Source organism: Mustela nigripes, chromosome 4 (assembly GCF_022355385.1).
Source record: "Mustela nigripes isolate SB6536 chromosome 4, MUSNIG.SB6536, whole genome shotgun sequence".
Classification (NCBI taxonomy): domain Eukaryota; kingdom Metazoa; phylum Chordata; class Mammalia; order Carnivora; family Mustelidae; genus Mustela; species Mustela nigripes.
The window spans coordinates 125,945,269-125,972,476 of NC_081560.1; the positions used below are offsets into that span (position 1 = coordinate 125,945,269).

The window sequence follows — 27,208 nt, forward strand, 5'->3', positions numbered from 1 at the left end:
CACTTGCAGTATGTTTTCTCTACTGTCTTAAAAAAAAAAAACATGTATCTAGTTTTTTAGTCACTCTATAGATTATTAGGCCTTTGGGAGCTACACCTAGGATCAGAGCAATCATGCAAAACTTTTTTTTTTTTTTAATCTGGGAAAAAAATTGTGTATTTCATACAACCATTTCACAAAAACACCTATAGAGTGTAACCTGTTCTTATTAAATCTGTGGTTCCCAAATGTGTGTTGAATATGTGCACGTGAACTCACCGATAGAAGCTATCACCACAGAGCTGTATGGTTGCTAGATGATTTCTAATGCTCACCTCCTCTACCAAAACTGATAGTTCTGTTTATTCTACTGAATAAAAATGGTATTTGTGGTGGATCCTGGTAGAGGGAATTATATTGCTACCATGAGTATGGTATTTAGCAGCAAAGCCATTCATGGAACATAGTTCATCTAGTTTTTCTCCCCGCCTCTATTGGGACTGTGACAAAAAAAGAAGCCCATGATTCATTCTTGTCCCCCATCGAACAAAAACGAGGTTAGTTCTAATAACCAAACTGCCAGACTAGATAAGTAGGTCCATTTGGACCCTATAGAGCTTAGCAAAAATTGTCAAGTGTCAGAAATATTTTATCAGCCATTTCTTCTCACCATCTGTAGGTCCAAGATAATGGAACAAATGACACAAGCTTATTTCTTGTGAAAAATTTCTATTCCTCTTCTGTAAATTGTGATCAGAAACAGGAAACTGAAATTAAAATAAAAATTGGGCTTTCGTTCCAGTGATTTTTTTTTTTTTTTTTTAAGCTGGCCACTTGGTGAAAGCTCATTTTAGATTCTAAGGACAACAGCTTCAGTCATTAAGATATTTTAAGATCTGTCAACATATTTCAGTAAAAACAAAACCTAAAATCTGTAAAACCTAAAATCTTTATAGACTTTCCTAGAGAAAGAGCATCAGGTTAAATATCCAGAATGAAAGCATTTTAAGCCTTTTGCTAGTATATTGGAAGAATTAATTGATATGAACTGCTTTGGGTTCTTACAGTCATATTTACATAGTATCATAAAGCATTCTTCACTAAATTACAAATCAAAGTAGGGAAGAAATGAAAACTGCTAAATTGTTCTTTTATTAAGACAATAATTTATGTTTACTCTTTTTCTGTGGTGTAAAAGAAACTCAGTGTCGACCTTCTGCTTTGTGAAACCTAAAAGTAGAATTACATTAAGAAGAAGGACAAAGGAGTGAGAAAAATTGGTCACTTTTGGAGGGAGTTGTGGTCATTTGAAAAATGACGTTGTGTTAGCTGCTTTCCATAAACACGTTTGAAACAAACGTGTTCTTAGCTCTGCTTTTGGTTTTAGTAATAAGTCCACTGTGAATTTGTATATTGTGGAAAGAGCAAATGGTGTTAAAAGGAGCGTGGTTGTTGCCAGGTCTGAGAATGGGAATGGTTTTCTTGAGAAACCCTTATTCCATCAAGGGTGTTAAATTACTGTAAATTACATTCATGCAGCAGATTGCTGAGTCCCCAAATGACAGTTTATACTCTTTCCCAGCTCCTTAGTGTATCTATACCTAATAGTTTTGCTTCTTATTAAACTGTAGAACTCATATTTTCTCTTCCACAGAGAAGTTCCCATGTTTACTACAGGTGAGATCTACCACAATAAATACATCACCCCTGCCAAGCACCAGAGAATAGATTTTCTAAGCCATTTACTTAAACTAATATTCAATAGAGAAATTTTTGTTAACCAGAAAAGACTTTTTGGAATCTCTAACAATGAGATTTAAACTGTCTTTATTAATGGCTTTGGAAATTGTTCTAATGAATGATTTAAAAAAAAAAAAAAAAAAAGGAAAATCATGACTCTTGCACAGATTAAAAAAAAAGAACACATGTTAAGAATTTTATTTATCTCATTATTAATGAGAGAACCAGGCAGATGATATTATAACCATTCAGAGGAAAAGCACACATTTTTATGGAATAAAGGAATATCAAATGATTTTGGTTTTTTCTGATGAAAGGAGAAAGGGAAGTCAATTGAACTATCAAGGGATAAAATTTACTTGGATGTCTGTTTGCTACACTTATTTTGCTTTGCTCCCAACTGTATAAAATTTAAAGTGTTATAAAATAGTTAAAAGGCAATGGAAGGGTAGAATCAGAGAACTTGGAAAGATGTTTTCCAAAGGAAAGCGTAAGTTTATAAGTGTAGTTTTTACTTATAGATATTCAGTAATATGTTGCTTATTTTTGTATATTTACTATGAATGATAGAAATAAGAAGTTGATGGTACCAGAAGAACTGATTGAAAAACAACACATTAGCTTTTTTTTCCTTATTGATTTCCTGAAAGACAAAGTTTATTTTAATTCCTTTCAGACAAAGACTTCTTCATTTATTTTATAAAAATGTAAAGCTTGTTCTTTAAGGGTGTGATTTAAGATTTTGTAAGATAAGAGATGAAAAATTTGTGAAGGGATAATGAGTTTGTGGGAAACTAGATAATGCTAAGATACAGATGAGGTGCCTCTATCTTTGAAGTAGCTGTCTACAGAGAACAATGGGGATGGGAAGAAAGTTGATTACTTTCTAACTGAAAGAGGAGATATACTAATACTAGGGGCAGGGGGTAGTGACAAGATTTAAAACTGAGACAAGAGAGGGGCACCTGGGTGGCTCAGTGGGTTAAAGCCTCTGCCTTCAGCTCAGGTGATGATCCCAGGGTCCTGGGATCGAGCCCCTCGTCGGGCTCTCTGCTCCGCAGGGAACCTGCTTTCTCCTCTCTCTCTCTCTGCCTGCCTCTCTGCCTACTTGTGATTTCTCTCTCTCTGTCAAATAAATAAAATCTTTAAAAAAAAAAAAAAGAGGGGCGCCTGGGTGGCTCAGTGGTTAAGCCGCTGCCTTCGGCTCAGGTCATGATCTCAGGGTCCTGGGATCGAGTCCCGCATCGGGCTCTCTGCTCAGCGGGGAGCCTGCTTCCTCCTCTCTCTCTCTCTGCCTGCCTCTCTGCCTACTTGTGATTTATCTCTGTCAAATAAATAAATAAAAAAAAAATCTTTAAAAAAAAAAAAAAAGAGTAATTTAAAAAAAAAAAAACTGAGACAAGAGAAACACTAAGAAATGTGTCAGTGAAAGACTTTGAGCTCCTTGAGGCCTAAATCAATTTCCATTTAAGGGAACTGGCAAAGATACCAATCAATACTGAGTTTTAGAGATGGTTTATTGTGATTTCCCTTGTGTGTTAACTAGTTTTACCTGTCTCTATTTATTTTGATAAAGTTTTTAGAAAAATGTAGAAGTATTTGCAATTCAGTATTATAATACAGCTGGAAAAAGGAGATATGCTCCTCTAGATAAGGGTTGTTGAGAGTGGGCAGCTAATGAACAGTTCAGGCTGCTGATTCCTTAAATCTGTGTAAAAGAAAAAAATAAATGAAGGAGGTAATTTGGGCTTCTCTTCTGGAGATTGCAAAGCAAGCATTGGCTGGGGAATCGTTGATTTTTGGGAGTGTGCCATCACCTTCTAGGAGTCTAGAGTAAGTGCCTATATAATCTGTTTTTTTTTTTCTTCTTCTTCTTTTTTTGAGTACAGGTGAGACCCAATGTTACATTAGTATCAGGTATACAACAGTGATTTGACAACATTATCCATTATGCTGTGTTCACCACAACTGTGGTGACAGCTACCATCTGTCCCCATAAATTGCTATTACAGTATCATTGACTATATTCTCTTTGCTATACTTTAATTTCTGTGACATGACTTATTCCATAACTGAAAGCCTGTATCTGTATAATCTTTTTCATGAATACAGTTCAAGAACTGATGGGTTTAAAGTTCTTATCAGTCACTAATAAAAGCAACCACTTCCATACTGACTTTTGTACGAAAAAAATTCTTATGAAACATTTCTATCAAAAAGGAAATGGGAGCCTTAAATCAGAGGAGAATAGATCAAGTTGTAGAAGTTAACTTTGTTAGGTAGGTGTGGGGTCTGGCTTTCAATTTGAAACCAAACTCCCTTTCAAATGATCATTTTAACTTGGCACCACTTTCTTTCATGACAGTAGTTTCCCAACATGTCTTTGTTGTTGATTTACGTCGGAAAGAGCCTGCACATACTACACACCCAACCTTGTATGGGCCAGTTCCTTCCCACTAATAGAGATCTGTGGCCAGGAGACTCACAGAGCTGATCAGATTCAAGGCCAACAAAGTGAAAGCTGAGGAATGTACAAACATAGAAAAACAAAAATTATGGAAACTTGAAGAGAACAAAACAAGAGACTATAAGAGGTGCCACCGATTTGAGGAAATATGGTCAGACATTGAGACTTGATTTGCAGCCAAGCTTGATGGGAATGTCTGTGGCATATTAGAGAATGTAGTTGTCAGGTTTGCTGAATACAGAAAAAAAAAAAAAATGTTTAAAGCATGCAATGGAAGTGCCAAAATCAAGATCCATAAGGTTTTTACATGATACATTATATAGTAGTATCTGGCCAAAAATGCAGTCAACTTTGTTTTCTTTTTCTACATTATGTGGTAAAAGAAAGAGGAATAGATTATAAAATGTCCAGCATCTCTCTTTATAAACTCTGGGGTCTGAGTCAGCCCTGCTGCAGGAGAGGCCCAGTTAAATGAGTGCCTTGGTTGTTGTAATAGGCCATCTCAGTGCCCGGTAATATGTGTGACATTAAACTTCTGTACATTCTCTCAAAATTTCCTGTACATGGCTATTGACATAGCTTTTATTATGAGATGGAACTTAATAGGCATTGGTCAAACTTGCAGGTGTACTTTGGAAACCTTCAAAAACAAAGGGTTTTAATCTCTTTCCAGATTAGCCTTAAAGGTACATTATAGTGCTTGAGCAATTTCTTCCTAAACAAAGGACACTCAGCACATTCTTCATTGCTACAGCAATGTATTGGTCAGGCTCAGTTGGAATAGAGAGTCTATTAGAATTTCATAGGTTCTAAATGTAATGGCATTTAGATACATACAGACAGCTGTATTGTATTTGTTTCAAGACCCTGTGATCTTTAACCTTTGTGAATCAGGGAAAGATAAGGGAAGCCACTGAGTGTTGAATTGTTAATGTGACATGATTTTCTTTCTATGCAGATGTAGTTCTGTCAAATCCTCAAACTTCTGCAATCTTGACCATCTCTATCAGGGATAAAAATAATAGAGTCAATAATGAATAAACCCTGAAAACATATAGTTACTTTAAAAACATTGGAGACATTGGGAAAAGTTATTGCTCAAAATGTATGTTACTTTTTCTTTTCTTTCCTTTCCTTTTCTTTCTTTTTCCTTTCTCATATTATTTAGGCACCAGCCAATGTAGCTGATAGCTTGAACTAGTCAACTTTCAAAGGTGATTTAGCAATTACCAGAGTGTAGCCTTGAGTTTTCCCAAGACACTATCGCAAATGACAAGTTAAATCAGGGTTAGGTGGAAGAAGAAAATGTTTTCACATATAAATGAACCCAATAAATTTTGGAATTTTCAAAGAAAAAATAAAAAGCATGATGATTTCTAATAATGGATGGTGTCTCCCTGGCCAGTACTGCCGAAGTGAATTACTTATATGGGAGAGATTCAAGAGGGGTTTAGCTCTGAGCTCAGACCAATGTTTGCATTAAAGTAAGACAAGATCACACGCTTCCTGTCTAAACTGTGGAGATCCCCATTTCTGCCAAAAGGATAGAAGACAGTAACAGATTTTGAGCCTGCCATGTTGAAATTGAAGAGTATGAAGATAATGAAAAGTTTACTGGGTGGCTGAAACTATAGAGAGATCAAGGTTGGGAAATTGGAATTGGGAAACATTGGAATATTGGATGGGAGTTAAAGCTACATGAGTTGACAGATTATCCAGGTGAATGACATACAAGAGTGCCAACGGGGTACCCTGGGAACAGAGGAGGAGAAACAGGAATACCGAACGAAGACTCAAGAGTCTAAGTGTAGTGCTGTTTTGGGACCCCCCAGATGATACAGGTGCATTAATATTTACTAATGTTTACTAAGCACTTACTATGAAATAGTATTACAAAAAACCATTTTATGAGTGAGGAAACCGAGTTCATAGCAGCAGAACCGGGACTCATACCTGATAATAACCGGTTGCTTACATTAGGCTTGTGAATGTTTTAAGTAGACAAATGATCAAACAAAAAGAGCTAGAAATTACTGAAAATTGCCAGAAGCACAATTCCATCAAGAATCCATAATAATTCCATTTATATACCCTGGCACTTTAGACTGAGCAGCAGAAGTGGGAAAAATCTGGTTTATGTGACTATGGAGAAAATTCTCTACACGTGGAATGCCATATCCTTTCCGGACACCTTATTGGGAAAGAGATCCATTAACTTGGAAGGGACCTGGAATTCACTTGTGGTTAAAAAGGGAAAGAAATAAATGCTTAAGGCTGTAAAAGCATATAGAAAGCGAAGAAGGTGATATGTGCATATATGCTGATACAGCAGAAGGGCAGAAAATCTGAGTAAGCATAAAGCCCACCCTTGGTTTTTATGACAGAAACATACAGCCTTGAAATTGATCAGTAATTTCCATTTTCTGTTCCAGGTTAGGCATTTCCCACTTTTTTCCTTTTAAAACAGGAAAAAGAGTTGGTTTTAAATTTTATGCCTTTAATTTTCTCTAATCCTTGCCTGATGGAGATAAAAGCATAAAATCAGTGGAATGAAATTCAGGAGAGCTGAGGAAATGAAAATGGAGCACTAAACTTGGGCAGGTTCAACAGTCTGACTCGGAAAAACCAACAGATGATATGAGAACAAACATTTCAATCAGTCATTACTACTCTCAAATCATCCAGGTGATACCTATGTCACTGAATCTGATGCAAAAACTGTTATTAGAAGAAAGTTTCCTTCCCTCCCGTGGATTACATAACTTAATTATGGCCTAACATTCCTGGGGAGACCAATTCGTGATTAGTTATTATGATTTCATAGGTACTGTGTGGCTTAAAATATAAAAATTCAGCCTCTGAAGGACCTGATGGTGTTCAAACAGCACTTCTTTAGTCCAGAAGTTTTTATTTACATTCATTTACTTATCAAGCACTTTCTTTACTTCCAAAGAGAAGGTAAATCTCAGCCTAACTCAAAACTTTCATGTTGTGGATTTGTGGCATTCATGTTAATGAGGTTGCACATAATAAATGCCAATGTGAATCCTAAAACATGTTCTCCCCACCAAGGACATGGGAGTCCCATTAATAACAAAAATGTGATTGCTTATCTAAGCAACAATTTAGATAAGTCAGAACACAAATGAAGCATTTTGACTTTTCTCCAACTTAAATTTTGGATTTTAAGATAAGGATCCAGAAAGGGAAAATAGTTTTTTCCCCTGCTCTGGAAGGAAACTTCTCTGATGCTTTTGTACTTACTAATAATCATGTCAGAGTAGCTGATGCCAATTGTATTTCTCCTCTCACCCTATTAAGAACTGATCCTATTAAGAAAAAAAAGTCTTATTAAAATTTAATCAACAAAAGCCAGTGTTACAGGGAAGGGTAGACCTGTTGAAATCTGCCAGTGAATCCAAACACCCTCTCTTTTCCAGGCATATGATAAAGTTAGTCCACAGAGCATATGAAATCTTTCCAGTCTATAATAACATTAACATATACATTCTGTTATTGGATGCAGCACAGAAATATTCCCATTTGACTCAGTTCAGTTCTTAGTCACTCCTCCAGCCTCACCCGCAAAAGCTGCCTCCTGCTGGTTTGAAAATCTCCATCGTTGCTGGCAGGATAGTGGTCCTTCTCTCCAATTATATTACTACTTAGTGTCTGGTAGTTGCAGAAGTGGCTCATGCTGCGTTCTGTTCCAAGAAAAATCAATCTGTGAACCAGATTAAGGCCAAACCCAGTCTCGGATAGCCAAGACCCAAGCGACAGCGCCGCTGGGTGGGAGTCGAGGGCGAAGGCAGGGGGCACTGCCTGGCGGGAAGGCTGGAGCTTGCCAGAATAATGCAGTAGAAGACAGACCGCATGTGCATAGCATTTTGATTTATTGTTCCCTAGAAAATGGAGTGGGGAGAGTAAGTGGGCAGGAGGGCAAGAAAACGCTTTACTGCCTTAGCATACATTTTCATTTCTTTAGTGATGTAAATCATAGTAAAATTTGGATCATCCCAGAATTACCAACTGAAGGACTGGTAAGATATGTTTTCAACAATGAAAGCATCTCATTTTCTTTTCTTTCTTTTTTTTTTTTTCAATAGCCTATTTATTTATTTGACAGAGATCACAAGTAGGCAGAGAGTCAGGCAGAGAGAGAGGAGGAAACAGGCTCCCCGCTGAGCAGAGAGCCCGATGCAGGACTCGATCCCAGGGTCCTGGGATCATGACCTGAGCCAAAGGCAGAGGCTTTAACCCACTGAGCCACCCAGGTGCCCAAAAGCATCTCATTCTCAAAGCAACCCCACCTTTCACACCCATACTTCATTAGGGAAGGATTTTATACCATTACAAATATAAGTATCATGTCCTGTATGTATATTCTTTGATTTTAACTAGTATTCTCTGAATTGCTATTGACCCATCTGTGTTCACATGATCAGTCCTGAACTCGAGGACTCAGTATTTGCTCCCTTTCTTTGGAAAGCATTTTTGGGAATGTTGGTGGCAGTTTAGTTGAGGTTCTCCCATCATACACTGTACTTCACTAACCACACTGTTTTTATATCTTAACAGGGAGAAAACTAAAGATCCCCAAATATACAATATTTGGGGCCTCAATTCCTAAACATGGGCAGTAAAACAGGAGGTATTCAAGTAGCAGGGCCAAGGACTTGCATACTGAATTGAGTGAACTTTTGAAAAAAAGTTTGAAAGCTGGACTACAGAGTGTTTCAAGTTTGCATGTCTTTATTAATGTCCATCCAAAGCTATCTAAATCAGTTCTTAGGTTTTAAATTAAAATGGCGAAGTGAAAATTCCTTAAAGTTTTCTGAAAAATTTCTTACAATATTTAGCAGATATAATCTAATTTAATTTTTTTAGAAATCTTGCTTAAAATCCTTTACTGTAGTTTCTGATATGTAAGTATCATTGATATGTTGCACTGTGAAAATATGTATTGTAGAGATGTTATAGATTTATGCTAAATTAGTTTTGATTTTCAGATTTTAGAACTTACTGCGGCCTTAATCAAATAGTTTTTTTTTCTTTCTTTTTTTCTATTTTTGTTTGAGAGAAACATTGAGGTGATGGCAAAGTGAAAAAGTAAACACATTCCATTTTAATTCTTTCTTTTCTCTTTTCAAATATTTTCCTCTTACAAGCTATGAAGAAAACCTGTCTTCATCAAGGAGTTACCATGCTGATACATTGAATATTCCTACTACTCCTTAAAAAGTGAGGGAAAACAAACTTATCAAATGTCAAATTGCATATAAAAATTTCTCTAAAAAACAGGAATAACAGGGGCGCCTGGGTGGCTCAGTGGGTTAAGCCGCTGCCTTCGGCTCAGGTCATGATCTCAGGGTCCTGGGATCGAGTCCCGCATCGGGCTCTCTGCTCAGCAGGGAGCCTGCTTCCCTCTCTCTCTCTCTCTACCTGCCTCTCCATCTACTTGTGATCTCTCTCTGTCAAATAAATAAATAAAAAATCTTTAAAAAAAAAAAAAACAGGAATAACAGTTTATCATGCTCTCACTCATCCTATGTCTCTCTGTGAGGATGATACCAAAGTCTGACAGGAGTTTCTCATTAAAAATCAAACAAAACATAAAACACAGACACTAACAGAATAAAGCTAATCTGAGACATTTTAATATAATTAACACTAAAACCGTAGTTAAAATGAAGAGACATTGTTTGCTCTTGATGGGACTGTCTGGGGAGGGGAAATGCAGGGCTAAACACCAGATGATGTGAGAAGGTTCTGGAGGTTTGGTCATTCAGAACCACTGTTGCCAGCTGTGAGTCTCTGTGATGCTGTCACAAATGCTGTCTAAGGTAGCTTTATCAGGGGGATCTAGAGGTTATATAGACTTGCTGGACTCTGCTAAATCAGACCACATCTCTAAAAGAGGTAAGCGCAAATAAGAATATGTCTGGAGAAGAGCTAGAATGGTAATCATTCATTAATAATAGCTAACACTTATGGAGTACTGACTATAATAAGGACACTGCGCTAAGCCCCTATGTTATCCCATTTAGTGTTATTTATTTCTCACAACTGTGTGTATGGACACCTACTTTACTCCATAACCTACCTGTGCCAGAGATTGAAGATTCAGAAAAGTAAAATTGATTCACTTAAAATCAGTTCATCGAAGGAGGAGCTGAGGAAAGTAGGGGTGATTGCCCAAAGACAGAATGAGCCTAGCAGATGGCCATGCCAGAGTGGGTGTGCTGGGGGAGTGCGCTCTTGAGTACAGACAAGGTGGTGACACATGCATAAAAAGACCAGGAAGCAGATACCGGTTACTCTAGGGAAATCCAGATGCTTATCTAATTTGAAGATACAGTAAATAGTATGTTCTGTGAAAGATACAAAAGCTGGACATGGTGGCTTCCATGAGATGAAGAAGGCTGCAGACTTAAGATGGTGGGTGTGTGGACAGTACGGTAGCATGTGATAGGGGACTAAGGATTGATCTCATACTTGACTTCTGTCTGAGGACTGGTCAGTGAAAGAGAAGCCCTCAGAGATCTACATTGCTCTGGAGGGACCTGGTAAAATGTACCATTTGGGTTGACCTTAAGATGGTGAGGGTTGGATGGATGGAGTCAAAAGTGGAGCCAAAAGTGAGAATATGGAGATGAGGAGCAGTAGGACATTATGGGGAGTGTTTATGTTTGGTTGTAGTGCAGCTTATCTGGAGGGAGTGACGGAAAGTGAAAGCTGGATAGCTGGGTGCAGTCCTGATCATGAGGGCTTTGAGAACACAACAAACAATTCAAACTTTTAATTCTATAAGTTTGGAAATCTTGGAAGGTTTATGATCAGAAAGATGGTTTGGGGACATTATTGTTAACAGCTACCTTTTGCTTTTTGTGAAATGGCACACTTTCTGTGACTAAAAATGCAGCAAGTCTAGATGACATTTGGAGGAAGGTGTGCTGGGAGTAAGGAGGTTTTAAAATCTGTGGCCACCTACATGGCCCTGACTGAGGGAGTCTTCACCACAATGACTGGACTTTGTGAGATGTGCCTGGCCCATTCTGGTGTACACTCTTGAACTTAGATGAAGGAAGGGAAGGAAGACTAGAACGTTGTTCTGTTCCAGCTCTGAAGTTCTTTGGTATATGTAGGGGATGTACTGAATCAAGGTTTTTATATCATCGGCTGAATAAAGATCTGTTTCTGTAGCAGAATGATAAAGGTTCTAGGATTTTACTCTAATACAATATGTAGGATTTTTTTTTTTAAGGAGTTGACTTGATTCAATTATGCCTTCTTTCACAGACCTTCCATTCTTTCTGTTACTACTTTCTCCTATGTCTTTTAGAATAACTGAAAGAAAGAGATGATGAACACAAATTTGGTGTCCTCTTTTTGGTTAGCTTTCATGTTTTAAATATAACTGCTGAAATTATGGCCCAAAATGTAATTGTTGAACATTTCTGAAAAGAAGACAAATATCAGCTTGCAGTAATGCCAAACCAAAACTGAATCCTTAAAGTATTTTAAAATATGCTCTCTTAATGTCTTTATAAAACTCCTTCTGCTTAGATGAAGACTTCTCAACTGTTTCAGCCTCTTTGAGAATCTGCAGATCCATTCAGAAAAACTTACCAATGCATATGTACACAGTTTTTGAATACAATTAGAGGCAGTTTCACCAGCTCCACAAAGATGATCCATAGACCTCCCCTGCTTCAGTAAGAAACTCTGACTTTAGGATGACTAATGGTTTGCAGAAATCCTACTTCTAGAGATTTGAAGTTGGCACAAAAAAAAACGTATGTATGTAGTTAAAACAGTGTTTTTTGGGAGCAGAACATACAAACAAATGCCTTTAGAGGTAAAAAATTGTATGGAAGCCAAGAAAATATTAAAGAAGTTTTTAAATGCTGCTGAATCCACACATATTTCTCAAAGGTCCTATAAACATTACAACACATTTATCAAGGAATATCTGAAGGTGCCAAGATACTTCCAGTAATGAACCAGAATAAACATGACCATATGATAAAAATACATTCGCTTTAACAGCCTCTGGGGTCAGGGAGAAGGACAGAAACATGAAAGTGGGGGAGGGGAGGAACAGAGCAAAAACTGTGTCACAATTCTTGACTATAGTTGTGAAGTTGAGTTGTGTTGAACAAGAAGAAGAAAGCAATATTTTCAAAAAAGTATCTGCTGAGACCTAAGGAATTTTATTCTTAACCTATATAAGGCATGGATTCTACCCTGTAAAAGTTAGTGCCTTACAAAGAAAGACAAGCACAAATGTTGAATGAGCTTCTCTACTTCACCACCCCCAAGCTCCCGTACATTTTCTCATCAAGAGAAAAAAAGGAATTGGTGGAAAACGTGTTAACAGTCTCGTTCTGACAAAAGCAAAATTAACTCCAAAAGATTTATATAAACTTGAATGAAGGACTGAGTAAAAGGACAAGCAAATAGTTATTAACAGGCAATGAGGCACAAAAACTGGCAGGAACCAGAGCAGGGATCTCCCAGGGGCTGTGGGACAAAGGGAGGACAGAATATTATGGGACCTCTATGGAAAGGGACTGTGGCAAGAGATTTCCCAGTGGAGTTGAACTCACGGGGCTGCACAGCTGCTGCCAGAGATGCTGGTTTGGCTTCCTGGGTGCAAAGCAGGGCAGAGCCAGCCGTGGAGAATGGCCCTGGGGCAGTGGCTAATGGAGCATAACCAGGTACATTCTCAACTCTTGGATATTCCCGCTGAGAAGACAGAGAAATCCTGGTGAAACTGTTTGTTATAGGGCACTACCTTTGAAGTTATTATTTACTTATATTAATGGGTAGTTTAATCATACCCTGAGAATGATACGTAAATAATGCTTTCCTAAATGGCCTTGCTTGTGGGGACATTGGGGAATTCTTTCAAGAAAGAGGACTGAACTCCCATTACCAGGATTGTTTCCATTTATTTTGGAAATAGTTGTGGAAGAAAGAAAGAGATGTGACCATAAATGTTTAAAAGAATTCCATGTATAGTTAGTGGTGGCCATAAACATATAGTCTTCACCAGCTATTGGATTCTGTTCCAACCGTGTCTTTCAACTGCTGTTAACCCTGTCATTATGTATTCCTGCTCCATTTTCACTGAGAAAGTCTGTGTTCAGAGCCAAAGTACATTGATAAAATTTTAAGGATATGGCCCAACAAATAAAGAGAGGTAAAGTTCAGAAATTGCATGGCAAAAAGCCATCACAGAACTGTAGTTGAGAAAGAAGGAACTTTTAAAATTGAGAAAACATTTGTCATTATCATTAACGTTTTTAAAGATCTAAATTTTTAAAGGAACTCTTAAAACATTGTGCTTGGAAAACAAGGGGTTTTGACAAGATTTAAAGTACAAGAATTTAACTTGATCTCAGGACTTTACTGATACAGATGGTCTTCTTTTTCCACATTTTAAAAGTGTACTTTTTCATGGTAGAAAATACAGAAGAACTTGAAGCGTAAAATAAAATAAAACCATAAGTGACTCTTAATCTCACAAAACAAACTGAGGGTTGCTGGGGGGAGGGGGTTTGGGAGAAGAGGATGGGATTATGGACATTGGGGAGGGTATGTGCTTTGGTGAGTGCTGTGAAGTGTGTAAACCTGGTGATTCACATACCTGTACCCCTGGGGATAAAAATATATGTTTATAAAAAATAAAAAATTAATTAAAAAAAATAATAATTAAAAAAAAAAACCTTCAAAAAAAAAATTACCTGAGACCTCATTACTTAAAAGTAATCACTGGTGGTTGTTTCTCTTTTTATTCTGCTCAATATATATGTATCCTTAAAATGATGATACTGTGATTTTTTTTTTAAAGATTTTATTTATTTATTTGACAGAGATAGACATAATGAGAATGGGAACACAAGCAGGGACAGTGGGAGAGGGAGAAGCATGCTTCCTGCCAAGCAGGGAACCTGACCTGGGGCTTGACCCCAGGACCCCAGGATCATGACCTGAGCTGAAGGCAGACAGTTAACAACTGAGCCACCCAGGTGCCCCAATACTGTGATTCCTTATAAATATTCCAGTACTTCATTACTCTCCAGGCATTTTGCACCATTTTTTATTTCCATCCAAAGTATATTAGTTTGCCTAACTATATCCTTGTTAGCCTTGTAATTTAAAATCCACCCCCCCAATTTTGTAAATAAAAAATTATTTAGTAAGTTTGAACTTTATTCAAGTTAATATATTTCTTGACCATTTTTCTTTTGAATCATTTAGGACAATTAGTGTATGTTTGCTTTTTGTTTTTAATTTGTAGGAGCTCTTTCTAGAGAAAAAAGTTTATTTAATAAGATCAATTTTGCAAATACTGTATGATTCTGCTTAGATTAGTATTTAGAATCTTAAAGGGGAAAAAAAAGAATTGTGGATGATATAGGCTGGGGGAAGCGAGTATTACCTTTGGATAAATGTTTGGTAAATCCTGATTTAGAAACTATTAGACTTCAAGGTAACTTTAGACATTTTAATTAAGAAAAATAAGGACCATCGTGAAGTTATTTGATAATTTAATTTATAATTTTGTGCCCCAGAAGATATAAATCTCTTAGGACTGATAGATTAAGACCCTTGGTTCCAGTTTACTCAAAAGAGTTCTCAAAAAAGTAGGAAAGAAACAAATAATATACAGAAAGATGTTACAGTGGAAGACAGGGACATGACAATTGTTTTCACTATGTGTGATACATAAATAAATCTATTAACGGCTTTTCAGCTAGTCTATAGAAAGCCGGAGTAGGAAGAAGGGATTGGCGGATAGACATTTTCCCCAAGAATTGAAGGCCCATTTATTTAACATTAGGTACTTCCAGTTTTTGTGAAAATTACTTTCCTGATATCATGAACAAGCTTGAAACAGTTTTTAATACTCAGAGTCACATGAACCCTTAATCAACTGCTCTTCCATGCAATCTGTGAAACTTTCTCACTAGATCTTACAGTAAAGATGAGAAAGGTGGAGAATTTTTATGCCAGTCTTGGGCTGGCAAGTTACTTTTAGAATTGAATTCCTAAGAGTTTTGCATTTTCTTTCTTTTCTTTTTTTTTTTTTTTTAATTTCTTTTCAGCGTAACAGTATTCATTGTTTTTGCACCACACCCGGTGCTCCATGCAAAACGTGTCCTCCCCAATACCCACCACCTGGTTCCCCCAACCTCCCCGCCCTCGACCCCTTCAAAACCCTCAGGTTGTTTTTCAGTGTCCATAGTCTCTCATGATTCACCTCCCCTTCCAATGTCCCTCAACTCCCTTCTCCTCTCCATCTCCCAATGTCCTCCATGTTATTTGTTTGCTTTTTCTTACATAATCCTTAATTGTGCCTCAAATATCTTCAGAAGACAGATTTTCTGGCTTTTAAGTTTCTTCTCTTAATAAGCTGGACGTAAAACAAACATTTTTTATGTGGTATGATGTGATCAAGTCTTCATTTACGGTACTTTCCTTGTCTAAAGTGTGTGAACCCTTAAATGCATGGTTGCCTTTTGGGAATGGCAGCCAGCAGTTTTGTGTTAGGATTTTTCACGAATAGTCCCAGCTGTTGTAAAAAGGAACAGTCTGCCCTGGCCATAGATAACAGCACTTTGGGTTTAGCCCACAGGCAATACCACTGGGACCTTCCATGTACACTGTGAACATCAGTATTCCTTGGAGAGAGAATGACGATTAGTCATTTCTGGCTCCTCGAAATTCTTGCATAACTTGCTGTTATCTCAGTACAGCTCCAGGGGAGGCTTTATCTTGGCACATGCCTCTATCCCCACTGCAGTGCGCTCTCGTTGGTCAGACGGACCACTGAGTATTAGCCCTGGGACTCCTGGTTCATTCAGTGTGGGTTCTCCTTCCTTATCCTGGGTCCTTGCATTATTGTTTTTGTCATGCCTTGTGTCTTGGGCTTTGTTCCCACTATGACAAGAGTTGTCCATCTCTAGCTCATACATATGTATGTGCCCGTCCTCCCTTGTAGCAACCTAGCACTGCCAATGCTTTCTGTAGAACTGTTACATAGAAATCATTCAGATGATTCCAGATTTCCTCCTGGCACTTAAGTTTCCTTTCCTCCCCCTTGTCAGAATCCTTGTCCTTACTATCTCTGGAATATAAAGCTTGAATACCAAAAGGCTTCAGAAACTAATTGAGTTAGGCTTTGTGTTTTTAGCTTTCTTTTTCCACACTCCATATTCCAGAGCTAACTTTCTCTTGCGCTTTGGATTTTTCTCGCCCTCGTTTTGCATGAACAGCACTCGGCAGTTATGCTTGTAGTTCACTTTATACTGCGTAAGATAAGGTGGTTTGTAAGATAAGGTCATTTACTCTTTCCTAATTCTCACACTTCTTAAATACATCTGTTCTTGGTTATTTCACCTGCTATGCCTTGATTTTGCTTAATACTTTGTTTGCATTTCCTTGTTCTTCTCTGAAATTATTTCTAGGTTTTTGCTGAGTCCATAGGACTTGTTTCTGACTACATAAACAGCTTTGATATGGTACAAAGGATCTCAACAGAGAAGAGGCATGTGCCTTATTTACCCCTTCTCTCTCTCATGCCTTCTTTCCTCCTAAAGTTGAAACAACTCAGAACAATTAGAAGAACATATTGTCACTATATTTTGAATGCTTTTATTATTTTGGAGATACTGGCATTCTATCAGTAAAAGTTCTTGCGTATCTTCTAGATAGCTGTGAATTTTCAAAGGGTAATAGCTCTTTTCCACAGGCTCCATTTTGGGATGTGAATGCACCTTTTCATTTAGCAAAACCTGCCTAAAAGCGCTCATTACTGTAGTGATGAAGGCACCTCACCTCCAGTCGCTGCCAAATAGTTGAACTGAAAAAGGTGTCGTACTTTCTATCGCTTGGTTTGCTCATGTCACTTGTGCCAATATCCGGTCAAGAACACACTTCCTCTGTTGAGTATTAAAGTTTCACTCTGCCAAATGGAATTTTGATAGAAAGTTATCCTGGGGCATCGTGGTGTTTAAACTGATTATGTGTACCAATGGAAACATCTTTTTCTTATGAAAACCAGGTTTTTAAAATTTTAAAACAAATTTGCTTTTGCATTTCTCTCTCTTCTCATTCCCCTTCTTTTCTAACTGACTAGGAAGTTAATTTTTTCTCTTTTAAAGTAAGTAAGGATTATTTTATACCTTATTCTAAAGCAACATATTTGGTTAAGCGAATGCCTGCAACAGGTAGATTTGGTTTTTTCTTAATCCAGTTGTAATATCTGATGTGTTATAGCTGCTCACCAACATTTTATCTTAAATATTTATAGCTTGGGTTCTTCTACCTACTCTCCAAATACACTTTTTACCTTCTTATTCTAATTCAGTTTATTAAAATGCTTGTCATCCTTGAAAGAATCTGGGAGTCTATATTACTGGCTATAAAATCAGCTTAAAGTGCATTGACTACTGTCATTCTGGTTCATTTCTTTAAAATAATTTCCAGTAAGATTTAATGAGTCGGTTCAGGTTTCCTCCATCTCTTGCTAAAGCACATATGTTCACTTAAAAATCTGATATCGGGAAAAAAAATGTGATATCAGTATGTTACTTGACTTGGATATAACATTTTTGTTTAAGAAGGAAAGTCTGTTTCTCAAGAGGTCAGAAGGAAACTTTTGTTTCACAGGAAAATATGGGCCATGACCCCATGACCAAGACTCAAATTCACTTTTGTTGTTCAGCAGTGACTTGCTAATGTAAAGGAATAGTGATCAAAATAGCACATGAATTGAGTGGTATCTAATTTTGAACCACAACATGACTCAGATAGGGTTTAAAGGACACTCCCATCTCCATATGCAGGTTTCCCTGCATTTGTTTGGTGCCTACAAGCACATTATTCAGGAAATGCCAGTAGGGTGAATACCAAATTTCATCTATGTTGATGCAGAATTGCACATTCATAGAGTGTGCAAAACAAGAGGAAAGCTCAAGCTGCTGTCTCTGAAGCCAGTCGTGCATCATGCCAGGTCACTGTTTCACACCTTTGTGTTTACTGACTACAGTTTAAGGCTCTTGGGAACATTTAGACTGTGATGTCTTCGGTAAGTAGCTCTTGAAATACCAAGAACTTGGAAAATAAAGTTATTTATGAGGTTAGTTTTATTTAAGAATGTTATAGTATTGCTTCACAACAAAGGCATTTGGATTTATTTGAAAGTATAATGATGTTCTGACCAAACTCCCTCATTGAAGAAACTCTCCTCCAGAGATTCAGTGACTTTTTCAAGGTAACAGATCTTGTTTATGACTTACTTATGATTCAGAACTTATTATCATCATTGTGGAATTTATATATTTTCCCCACAGTGTGAAAGGAATCTATTGCGGAGTCAGTCATCAAAACCTTTAATACATTCTGCTTGATATCTGCTGGCTTTTCATAGCATTTCCCTATATGATCCTAGTCAGCCAGTACCTAGGGGATGCCCAGGCCTTTTTCTGAGTCTTGGTTTATATTTTGTGTTTCATAAAATCCTTACCCTACAGCACAGTCTTTCTTATTTAAAAAAATTAAAAAAAAAAATTCCCATTACTACTTTGGAACTAACTTCTTGATGGCTGTGGATATATTCCCAGTGGTTACAGGGAATTTTAGAGGAAGTTGGAGAGGCCTCTCTATCAACCCTGACCACTTCTAACAGTGGTGATGGACCCAGTCCCAGCCAATGTCCTTCTTCTAAGACAGTTTTAAAAGCTAAGACTTTTTAGGAAGAACTTGAAATAAAAGTGAAGAGAGCTCCAAGCCAAAAGAAAGTGCATTCTGTCCACTGCTCTCTTCTTATGGATATGAGGCCAGTTTGACAGTTTTATATACATTCATAAAAGGTACCAAAGCCATCTTGATTTCAGGCCATGACATGGAACTTTTCCCCTGTAAACAGAAGTGCAGCACTAATATTATGTCTTTTATTTTGGGTGTTGTGCGTGGGAGGAGTCAGGTTAGTTAAACAAGGGATTTTCTGTTGTTTTCTCTCTCCCAGAGAACCTGCTGAGAATGAAAGCATTGTTTTGATTTTTTGGTGTTGAATCTTTTTGCAACAATACTCAGTCATGGAGACAGGAAAATAGCTATCAACAGATCATTGGTGAAACAGTGATGGCTTGAATTGATCATATGTCAATAATCCATTACTTTCTGTAGCATAATAAATACAATGATAAAGCTGACATAAATCTGTCCTATACATTTTGCTCTGGAATAAGAATAAATGAAAGGAAGTTTAAGCTTGAGGAGAGAAGGAAAATGCAATACAATTTTTTACTAATGTTTCCAGGAATGGGAATATTTCCAAGTATGGGAAATCAGAGAGTGCAACCAGAGTACCAAGAGCTAAATCTTTAAAAAAATCATAACTAAACTTCACTTAAGCTCATATAAACATCCCATATATACATATATATATGGGATATATATATTAAAATATAAAATATATATATTTACTGAAAATATGGTTTTTAGCATGTATTGTTATAAAACAGTTGTTGCCTTATCAACTCCTTATGAATTTCCATATGGAAGTCATAAAAGCCTTTTTTGCTCAAAGGTTTAGCTCTTTTGCAGCATACATGTAAAAAAATACCCATTTTTTACCCATGTCCATACAACTTCATATAACTTATTGAAGGTTGCAACACCATTTGGTCTTCCTCTCTTCCATGGGATTACACCACAGAAGTGTAAACAGATTGATGGGGCAGGAATCTAAAAACCAAAATTCTGGATGGACATCTGAGAGTTCTCTCTATTTTTATAGAGGTACTGAGATAAAAATATTTGAAGTCAAAATGGTTCTGGGATGCACAGGACCTCTGATCACCTTAGATATGAAGTTTAGTCTCTTCCCATGAATTTCTATCTCCTCCGTCTAGGAAGCCATTTCCAAAAATAAGGGCTCCTTCAGTCCATTCATCTACTGTTTAATGAGTATCTGTTACTTGTTTGGTGCTGTGAAGTTATAAAACCAATTAAGACAATCCTCATATTTAGAGAGCTTGAGGGTTGATTATAAAGCAGTGAATATTATTTTTAGGCAAATATCTCAAAACTTTCATGGCCCAAATTGGAGTTGTCCTTCAGAGCAATTATTTTGAGTCAGGGGAGATTTTACACTCATTCCCTATTACTCTGCCGTCTTCCTACTATCTTCATAGCTGGCCTATTCTTTTATGTTCGTTAATAGAGCTAATCCTGTAACTTTTCTCCATCAAGTAGTTCCAGAATAGGTCTGAGTAAAACCTCAGCCCCTTTCAAGGATACATTTAAACTGTGAAAGAGAACATTCATTGAATACAGAGAACTGAACTTCAGGATTTGAAATAAGCACAATAAGTCCAGCCCTGAATAAGAGTTCACATCCTGTACATATCTTCTAAGCAAGATATGTACAGGAGGGCATGAGGAAGACACTATTATTGGCCACTTTAGCAGTCTAAACCAGAATATTGTCATGATTGTTTTTCTCTTGATTGATTTTCTCATGACTGTTTATGAGACTTGATTATTTAAAGATCCATTTTCCAAACAAGTGCTGATTTAGGTCCTGGAGACTGTGTGTTGTGTGTAAATCTCTATGTCCCTTGATAATTTATAATTTTAGGTCACTAGATGGTGCTCTTTCGCTTTGAAACAAAATGTATTTTCCGTTGAGGTGTTTGCTTTTCATTTTATTGTTCTGTTGATACAGAGATGGTAGAAAATAAAATTCTCTAATAAATTGGATCTGAGGCTTCTTGTCCCTCTACAGGTGCATAGGAATTTTAATGTGATTATCCAACCTGTACAAGTAATAGGTTTTCATATTAGCATACCACTCAGTACTTAACTGTTAATTTATTTTGTAAGAAAATACATTTTTCTCCTGTAGAACCATTTTATGTTATATATTCTTCGCTGATACATAAGATACTACATTTATATTTTTATGTGGTTTTATCTGTTCTGTGCTACACATGATTGAAAAATAACTTGGGAAACAAACAAAATGCCAAATTACTGGATCCTGAAGACCCAGGAATGTACATTTTAACAAATGCTACAATTGAATGCAATCAGGTGTATTTTGAGAAATGCCAGGTCCTTATCCCCCAGTAGTAAGCATTTTCAATGGAGATAAACATCAGAGTCAGCCGACGGTAATTAAAATCAAAGTCAAAGATAGCTGGGATCAAAATTTTGAATGTAGATAGCTTATAATGTGAATATTTCCTAGAGGAGCTATAATGGATATAATAAAAATCACTGAAGAAAATGCTTTGTTTACATAAGTATGTTAAAGTTGGTGAGAATCCTACAGAGAAAACGTGGTTCCTGTTAAGATACACTAAAGAGTAAGCAATGTGAACATGATGCCATACTGACTTCAGCTTGTTTGACATCCGTTTTGCCCCACTTTTAGGCCCGTGACCTTATAATACCTGACACTTAAACGTTTTAGAAGGTTTAAACCAATCCTTAGATCTTTCATCTTCATAGTGTCCCTGTGACATGGCAGGCATCAGAGGAAGGATTAAAGAACAGGGTAAGGAGAAGAGTCTAAGGCCTAGGGCAGCTCCCAGGAGATAGTCTGGGAAGGGGGGGTAGCGCGGGTGGCTAGAGGTGACAGCTGACTCAAATTAAGCACAGCTGTTGGGATGTCCCCGCAGGAGGCCAGAGGCATTCCTGAGCTCTGAAACTTGGTGGTGCACTGTTGTTGACTGTGATTGCTCTGTCCTGGTCTTAAGATCCTGTAGCTTTAGTGCAGGGTTTCTTCCCTCCCTCCCTCCATCTTCCCCTCCCTTCCTTCCTCTCTCTATTCATTGCTCATTTTTACCTTATGAATATGACCTGCTCATCATGGCATTGATTTTCAAATGGACTGTTGGATGGGGATACGGAAGTCACAGTATCAGGAAGTATGTGGAATTTGATAAAATTCCCACCAGGTGGTTCTCTTTTCTTATCCTAGAGAAGTGATGGTTTGGAAGGACTCAGTTGGAACTGCTTGTTAATTGTAGAAAATGCTCAGCAAACATCTCCGGACCCCGTTGCTGATCTGAAGTGTAGTTCCGAGTAGGAAGGACTCAGCAGAGAAGGTGTGCTGTAGGGGGTCAGTGAGGTTGACATCACTAGTGATGGTGATGATGATGCCCTCTCTGCTCTTCAGCCTTATCACTTTAGTCTAATGGTAGAGAACTTCTGGCTTCCCCCCAAATGGTCTTGGTCTCTGTCATGCCAACCCATGGGGTAACAGAACACCCTGTTGCAGGGGAGACTTGGAAACCTGACAAAAGAGAGAGCTAAAGAGACACATCCTCACCCAGAGTTTTGGCTCTGGTGTTTCCCTCCTTGTGAAGATTCCAGCTTGGCGAACTGCCTCACCTCCTTCAAGCTTTTACTCAGACCTCACTTTCTCAGTGAGGCCGGATGCGCTGACCCCCTTCCCACAGTTGGTACTCTTCACCCTTCTCTCTTGTTCTCCTTCTCCCAAGTTATATTCTAATACATTAGATAATTTATTTGATTCATTTTTTTCTCCCTGTATATAAGACTGTAAGCTGCATGCGGACAAGTGTCTTTTTCTTTACTAATATATCCTCCAGCCCCTGGAATAGTGCCTGGTACATAGTAGAGGTTCAGAAAGTACTTGCTGAATGAATGAATGTTTTCCTTTGTAACAGTCTGTGGCAGTAATTAATAATATATACTAATACATATAGTAGTCATGTAACACTAATTCTAAATAAATACTGCTGAATCATTATGTTTTATTATATTAATCTTGGTGTGTAAAGATAAATTCTGAATTAGATTATCACGTAGTGTAAAAGTGTGAATCCAGAGTTGGAAGACGTTGGATTGTAATGAATGAGTCTCTTAGTGGTTTTCGTACGGCAAGTTACTAAACTGCTCTGTGCCTTAATTTCCTCAGGAAAAGAACCTTACAAAGCTGTGGGGTAGATTAATTGAGTTAATACTCTTAAAGCCTTAGATCAGGGCTTGGAATGTAGCAAGAATGTAGTAAGTAATAAATTGAATTTATAAATTCTTTACTTGTTTAAAAAATAATTATGTGATAAACTCATTTTGCAGTTCAATAGTTTAGCCAGCTTTCAGAAGGAAAAAAGTCCACATAGAAAAATATACAACTTGGGGATTTTCCATATTCCTGTTTTGATTACAATGTTAACACACCTAGAATGAATTAAATCTTGAATTTCTTATGAATCTCTTTTCTTATATTGTAACATCAATTTTAAAACAAAGAGTTTGGGGGTTTATATGAGCTCTTTGTTTTTGGTTTCTTATAGATCCCCATATTAAGGTTTCTGGAAAGAAAGAAGATGTTAAGGAGGCCAAGGAAATGATCATGTCTGTCTTAGACACAAAAGTAAGTGAATGTTAAGGACACTCAGATGTCAGAACCTTGTCTCTGCAAGGGCTACTTCATGCTGTTATGAAAAGAACCATTTGGAGAAGAAAAACCAGGAGAAAGTAATGGTGGGTTTTAAAATAAGCATGTGTGATTCTACAATGGATGTAAAGTTCTGTTTAAAATTTGAATAGGTTCTCAAGCTAGGTAAATGAATAATATTATATATACGTACTCACACACACACACGTGTGTATGTACGTACATATAAGTACATATATATGTGTTTGTATGTATATGTCATCTTCAGAAATAGACAATGATGCTGATTAGTATAGGGCAAGTGATGAAGTTTAGAAGAATTATCATATTTGCCTTTATGATGCCAGAATGATCGCCTATGTGCGTGAAACTTGACAACTTTGTCTTATAAGTTCTTTCTCTTTCTGCAGGTATAAGCTAGATAATAGGGAAATATAATTGTGTAAAAATGTATACTGATTTGTGAGAATTTATTCTAGTAAACTCTTCTAAATCATATACTATGTGGCAGACACTTTGCTAATAAGCATCTTACAAATATTAACTTGTTTAATGTTCATAACTAACTCAGCACAGAGATATTAGGGAGTTTGCCCAGAATCCAGTTGCTAATAAACAAAGAGGTGGGATTTAAATCCAGGCTGTCTGGTTCTTAACCACTATGTTTTGCCACTTGGTATTTCACTGAAATGGTTTCTGATCTCTTCCTTTTTTTTTTTTCTTTTCTTCCTCTTTTTTATTTTTAAGACTTATTTGCCTTACAATTATTAAATATTCTAGAATCTTTTCCCAGGAAGAATATTGATTTCCTGAACTTCAAATGTTAAACTAAAAGAACTAAATTTAAAAATCAAAGTGTTTAATGGATATGTTTAAAATTTTTAAATTAAGGCTATGTAAAAACCATTGATATTTTTAACATCTTGTTGTATTTTGACTTTCTAATTTTAGTTTCTGAGCATTGAAGAATCTTTACATCAGTCTTACAAATGAGAAAATATTTCATGTCTTTCTCATTTTATAATACCGAATTTCCCAAAATTAAGTACACAGATTCTAATATGATCACAGTTATTCATTATGTCTTCGAATTTTATGTTTTGCTTTATTATAACTAATCTTATACTTTGTTTTGGTTTAAGTAAACCATGTTACTTCTGGAGCTCTGTGCATTGTTGGCCCTTCCTCATTCTTCCTATCACTGAGAATAACAGGTCTGCTCTGTGAAGTTTGACCTACAGTAATAGACAAATTGTGAAAATAACATTTACAGATACTTTCCTATTCAGTTTTGAGTTTTATTTTTATTGTTTCTGTCATAGTTCAACACTCCTACTAACCTATATATATGCAGTCTTGTAATTATTTTTATTTTTTTGTTATTTGAATTAAATGTTTCATGAATAATCTCTGTTAAAGAAAAAACTGAATAATTTATTTGTAATTATGCCTGACTTTATTTAAATGCTGCTTTCCAAAAAGTTATCTTGGTAAAGGGGTTATCTTTCAATTTATTCTGACAGATCTGTCTTAAGATGAGAATTTTTTTTTTACAGCCAAAGAGAAATAGGAAATATACATTTATAGATTAAGATGGTACTACCAAGAAATCTATAGTGTTTCCCGTCGGGTCACTTTTTGTTAGTACTCTTCCCTTGGAGAAAAAGTGTTTTAAGGAATTGTTCTTTATTCATGCATCAAGAATTAATACCTTATTTCCGTATAGAGTAATCGAGTCACCTTGAAGATGGATGTTTCACATACAGAACATTCCCATGTAATCGGCAAAGGTGGCAACAATATTAAAAAAGTGATGGAAGAAACAGGATGCCACATCCACTTTCCAGATTCCAACAGGAATAACCAAGCAGAAAAAAGCAACCAGGTGCTTTGTCTTTTTGCATGAATTAAAGCTTTAATTTTCCATATGCATATCTTTTTTGGGAGACAGAAGCACAAAAATAACCACAGACATACCATAAGATCTTGTGAATATGTGGAATCTAAAAAACAAAACAAAACAAATGAATAAACAAAAGGCAGAAACAGACCTGTAAATGTAGAGAACAAACTGATGGTTCCCAGAGGAGATGGTAGAGGGGAGATGGGCAACAATGGGAGTAAGAGGTACAGGCTCCCAGTTATGGAATGAGTAAGTCATGGGAATAAAAGGCACAGCATAGAGAATATAGCCAGTGGTATTGTGATAGCTATGGTGAACATAGCATAACTTCTAAACTTGTCCAATCATTAAAATCACTTGAAACTGATGTAACATTATGTGTCAACTATACTCAAAAAATAAAAATTAAAAAAAATATATATGGCCCCTTTTTAAGGAGACTGAAGGTGCTCTACTGTTTTTAAGAGATGATGCGTAGGTAACTATAAACTTTTCATCTCTGAGTGGTTGTAGAAGGGCGGGAGCAGCGTAAATGTGATGGCAACGTAAAGTGAAGTCTCTGAGACAAGGCCCAGAGAGCATAATGTGAGGAAAGGACCTGGAACTCTGCCTACTCCGAGCACGCGTCCACTGTGGGGATTCTGTCTGTAGCCTCACACACATGGTTCTCCAGGGTGCACCACATCACCTTCTCAGAGGCAGTGCCCGGGTGCCCGTCTTCCTCACATTGACTGAATTATGTATCTCTTTAGTTTATACACGTTCTTTCTAGTTTTTGTGTTTGAAAACAAATGAAACTCACCTGTCCGTACACTTTCAGTATGTGAAGAATGGATAGTATTATTTGTGCTATTTGGAAGTTTCTTCTCTAATCACAGTTCTAGAAACTGTCAGCCACAAAGATGAATAAGGTGACAGTCTTTTCTCTGTGGGGACAAATGTGACAGTGACATAAATAAGGAAGATAGAAAGCAATGGCAGTATTCAAAATATTTGACAATTGGTATGGCATGGGGCATGGTCTATTAGGAACAGTGCCCTAGAGCCCCATGCCTTTACCCTCATGCAAGGTGAATTCTTTAGTTGATGGATCATGGGAAAGTTCAGGGGATCCCGGGAGAGAGCTGGAGGTAGTGTTGGAGCAATAATTATTTTTTACCACCTAGCATAAAGTAGTTCAATATTTTGAGTACTTACGGCAGCAATAACATTGTACAGTAATGTAGAGTACAGACCTGATATACAGTATGCAGAAGATTAAATAAAAGGTAAAAAATACAGTGAACCAGAGAAATGATAAAGTGGACAGGATGGCATGATGGGGACTGTGAAGTTTTAGCTAAGTCCAGGGGTTGATGTAAATCAAATGACACCAGTCAGCAAAGGAGCTCATTAAAATGCAAATTAGGATTAAGTAGGACTGAGATCCTTCATTTTTAACAAGCTCCCAGTGAAGGGCAATGCTGTTCTTTCCTGGATGACATTTTGAATGGCAAGGGTGTGAATGGACTGGAAAAGCAGATGTGGGCTCGATTAAAATCTAACTTTGTATTTTCTACTTTTGCAGGTATCTATAGCAGGACAACCAGCAGGAGTAGAATCTGCCCGAGTTCGAATTCGGGTAACTGTTTATTACTTTAATACTGTAAATCAGTGTCAGCAATGGTTCCAT

General features: G+C 37.0%; 1 protein-coding gene across 4 annotated transcripts in view; it reads left to right on the forward strand.

Moving 5' to 3' along the window:
* Positions 1 to 27,208, forward strand: part of BICC1 (BicC family RNA binding protein 1) — a 262,369-nt gene that overhangs the window by 198,410 nt on the left and 36,751 nt on the right. For all 4 annotated transcript variants that reach the window (XM_059397444.1, XM_059397442.1, XM_059397443.1 and 1 more), the window contains exons 4-6: positions 23,530 to 23,609; positions 25,360 to 25,518; positions 27,104 to 27,157. In XM_059397444.1, coding sequence (XP_059253427.1) covers positions 23,530 to 23,609; positions 25,360 to 25,518; positions 27,104 to 27,157 — 293 coding nt within the window. The remainder of the gene's footprint in view (positions 1 to 23,529; positions 23,610 to 25,359; positions 25,519 to 27,103; positions 27,158 to 27,208) is intronic.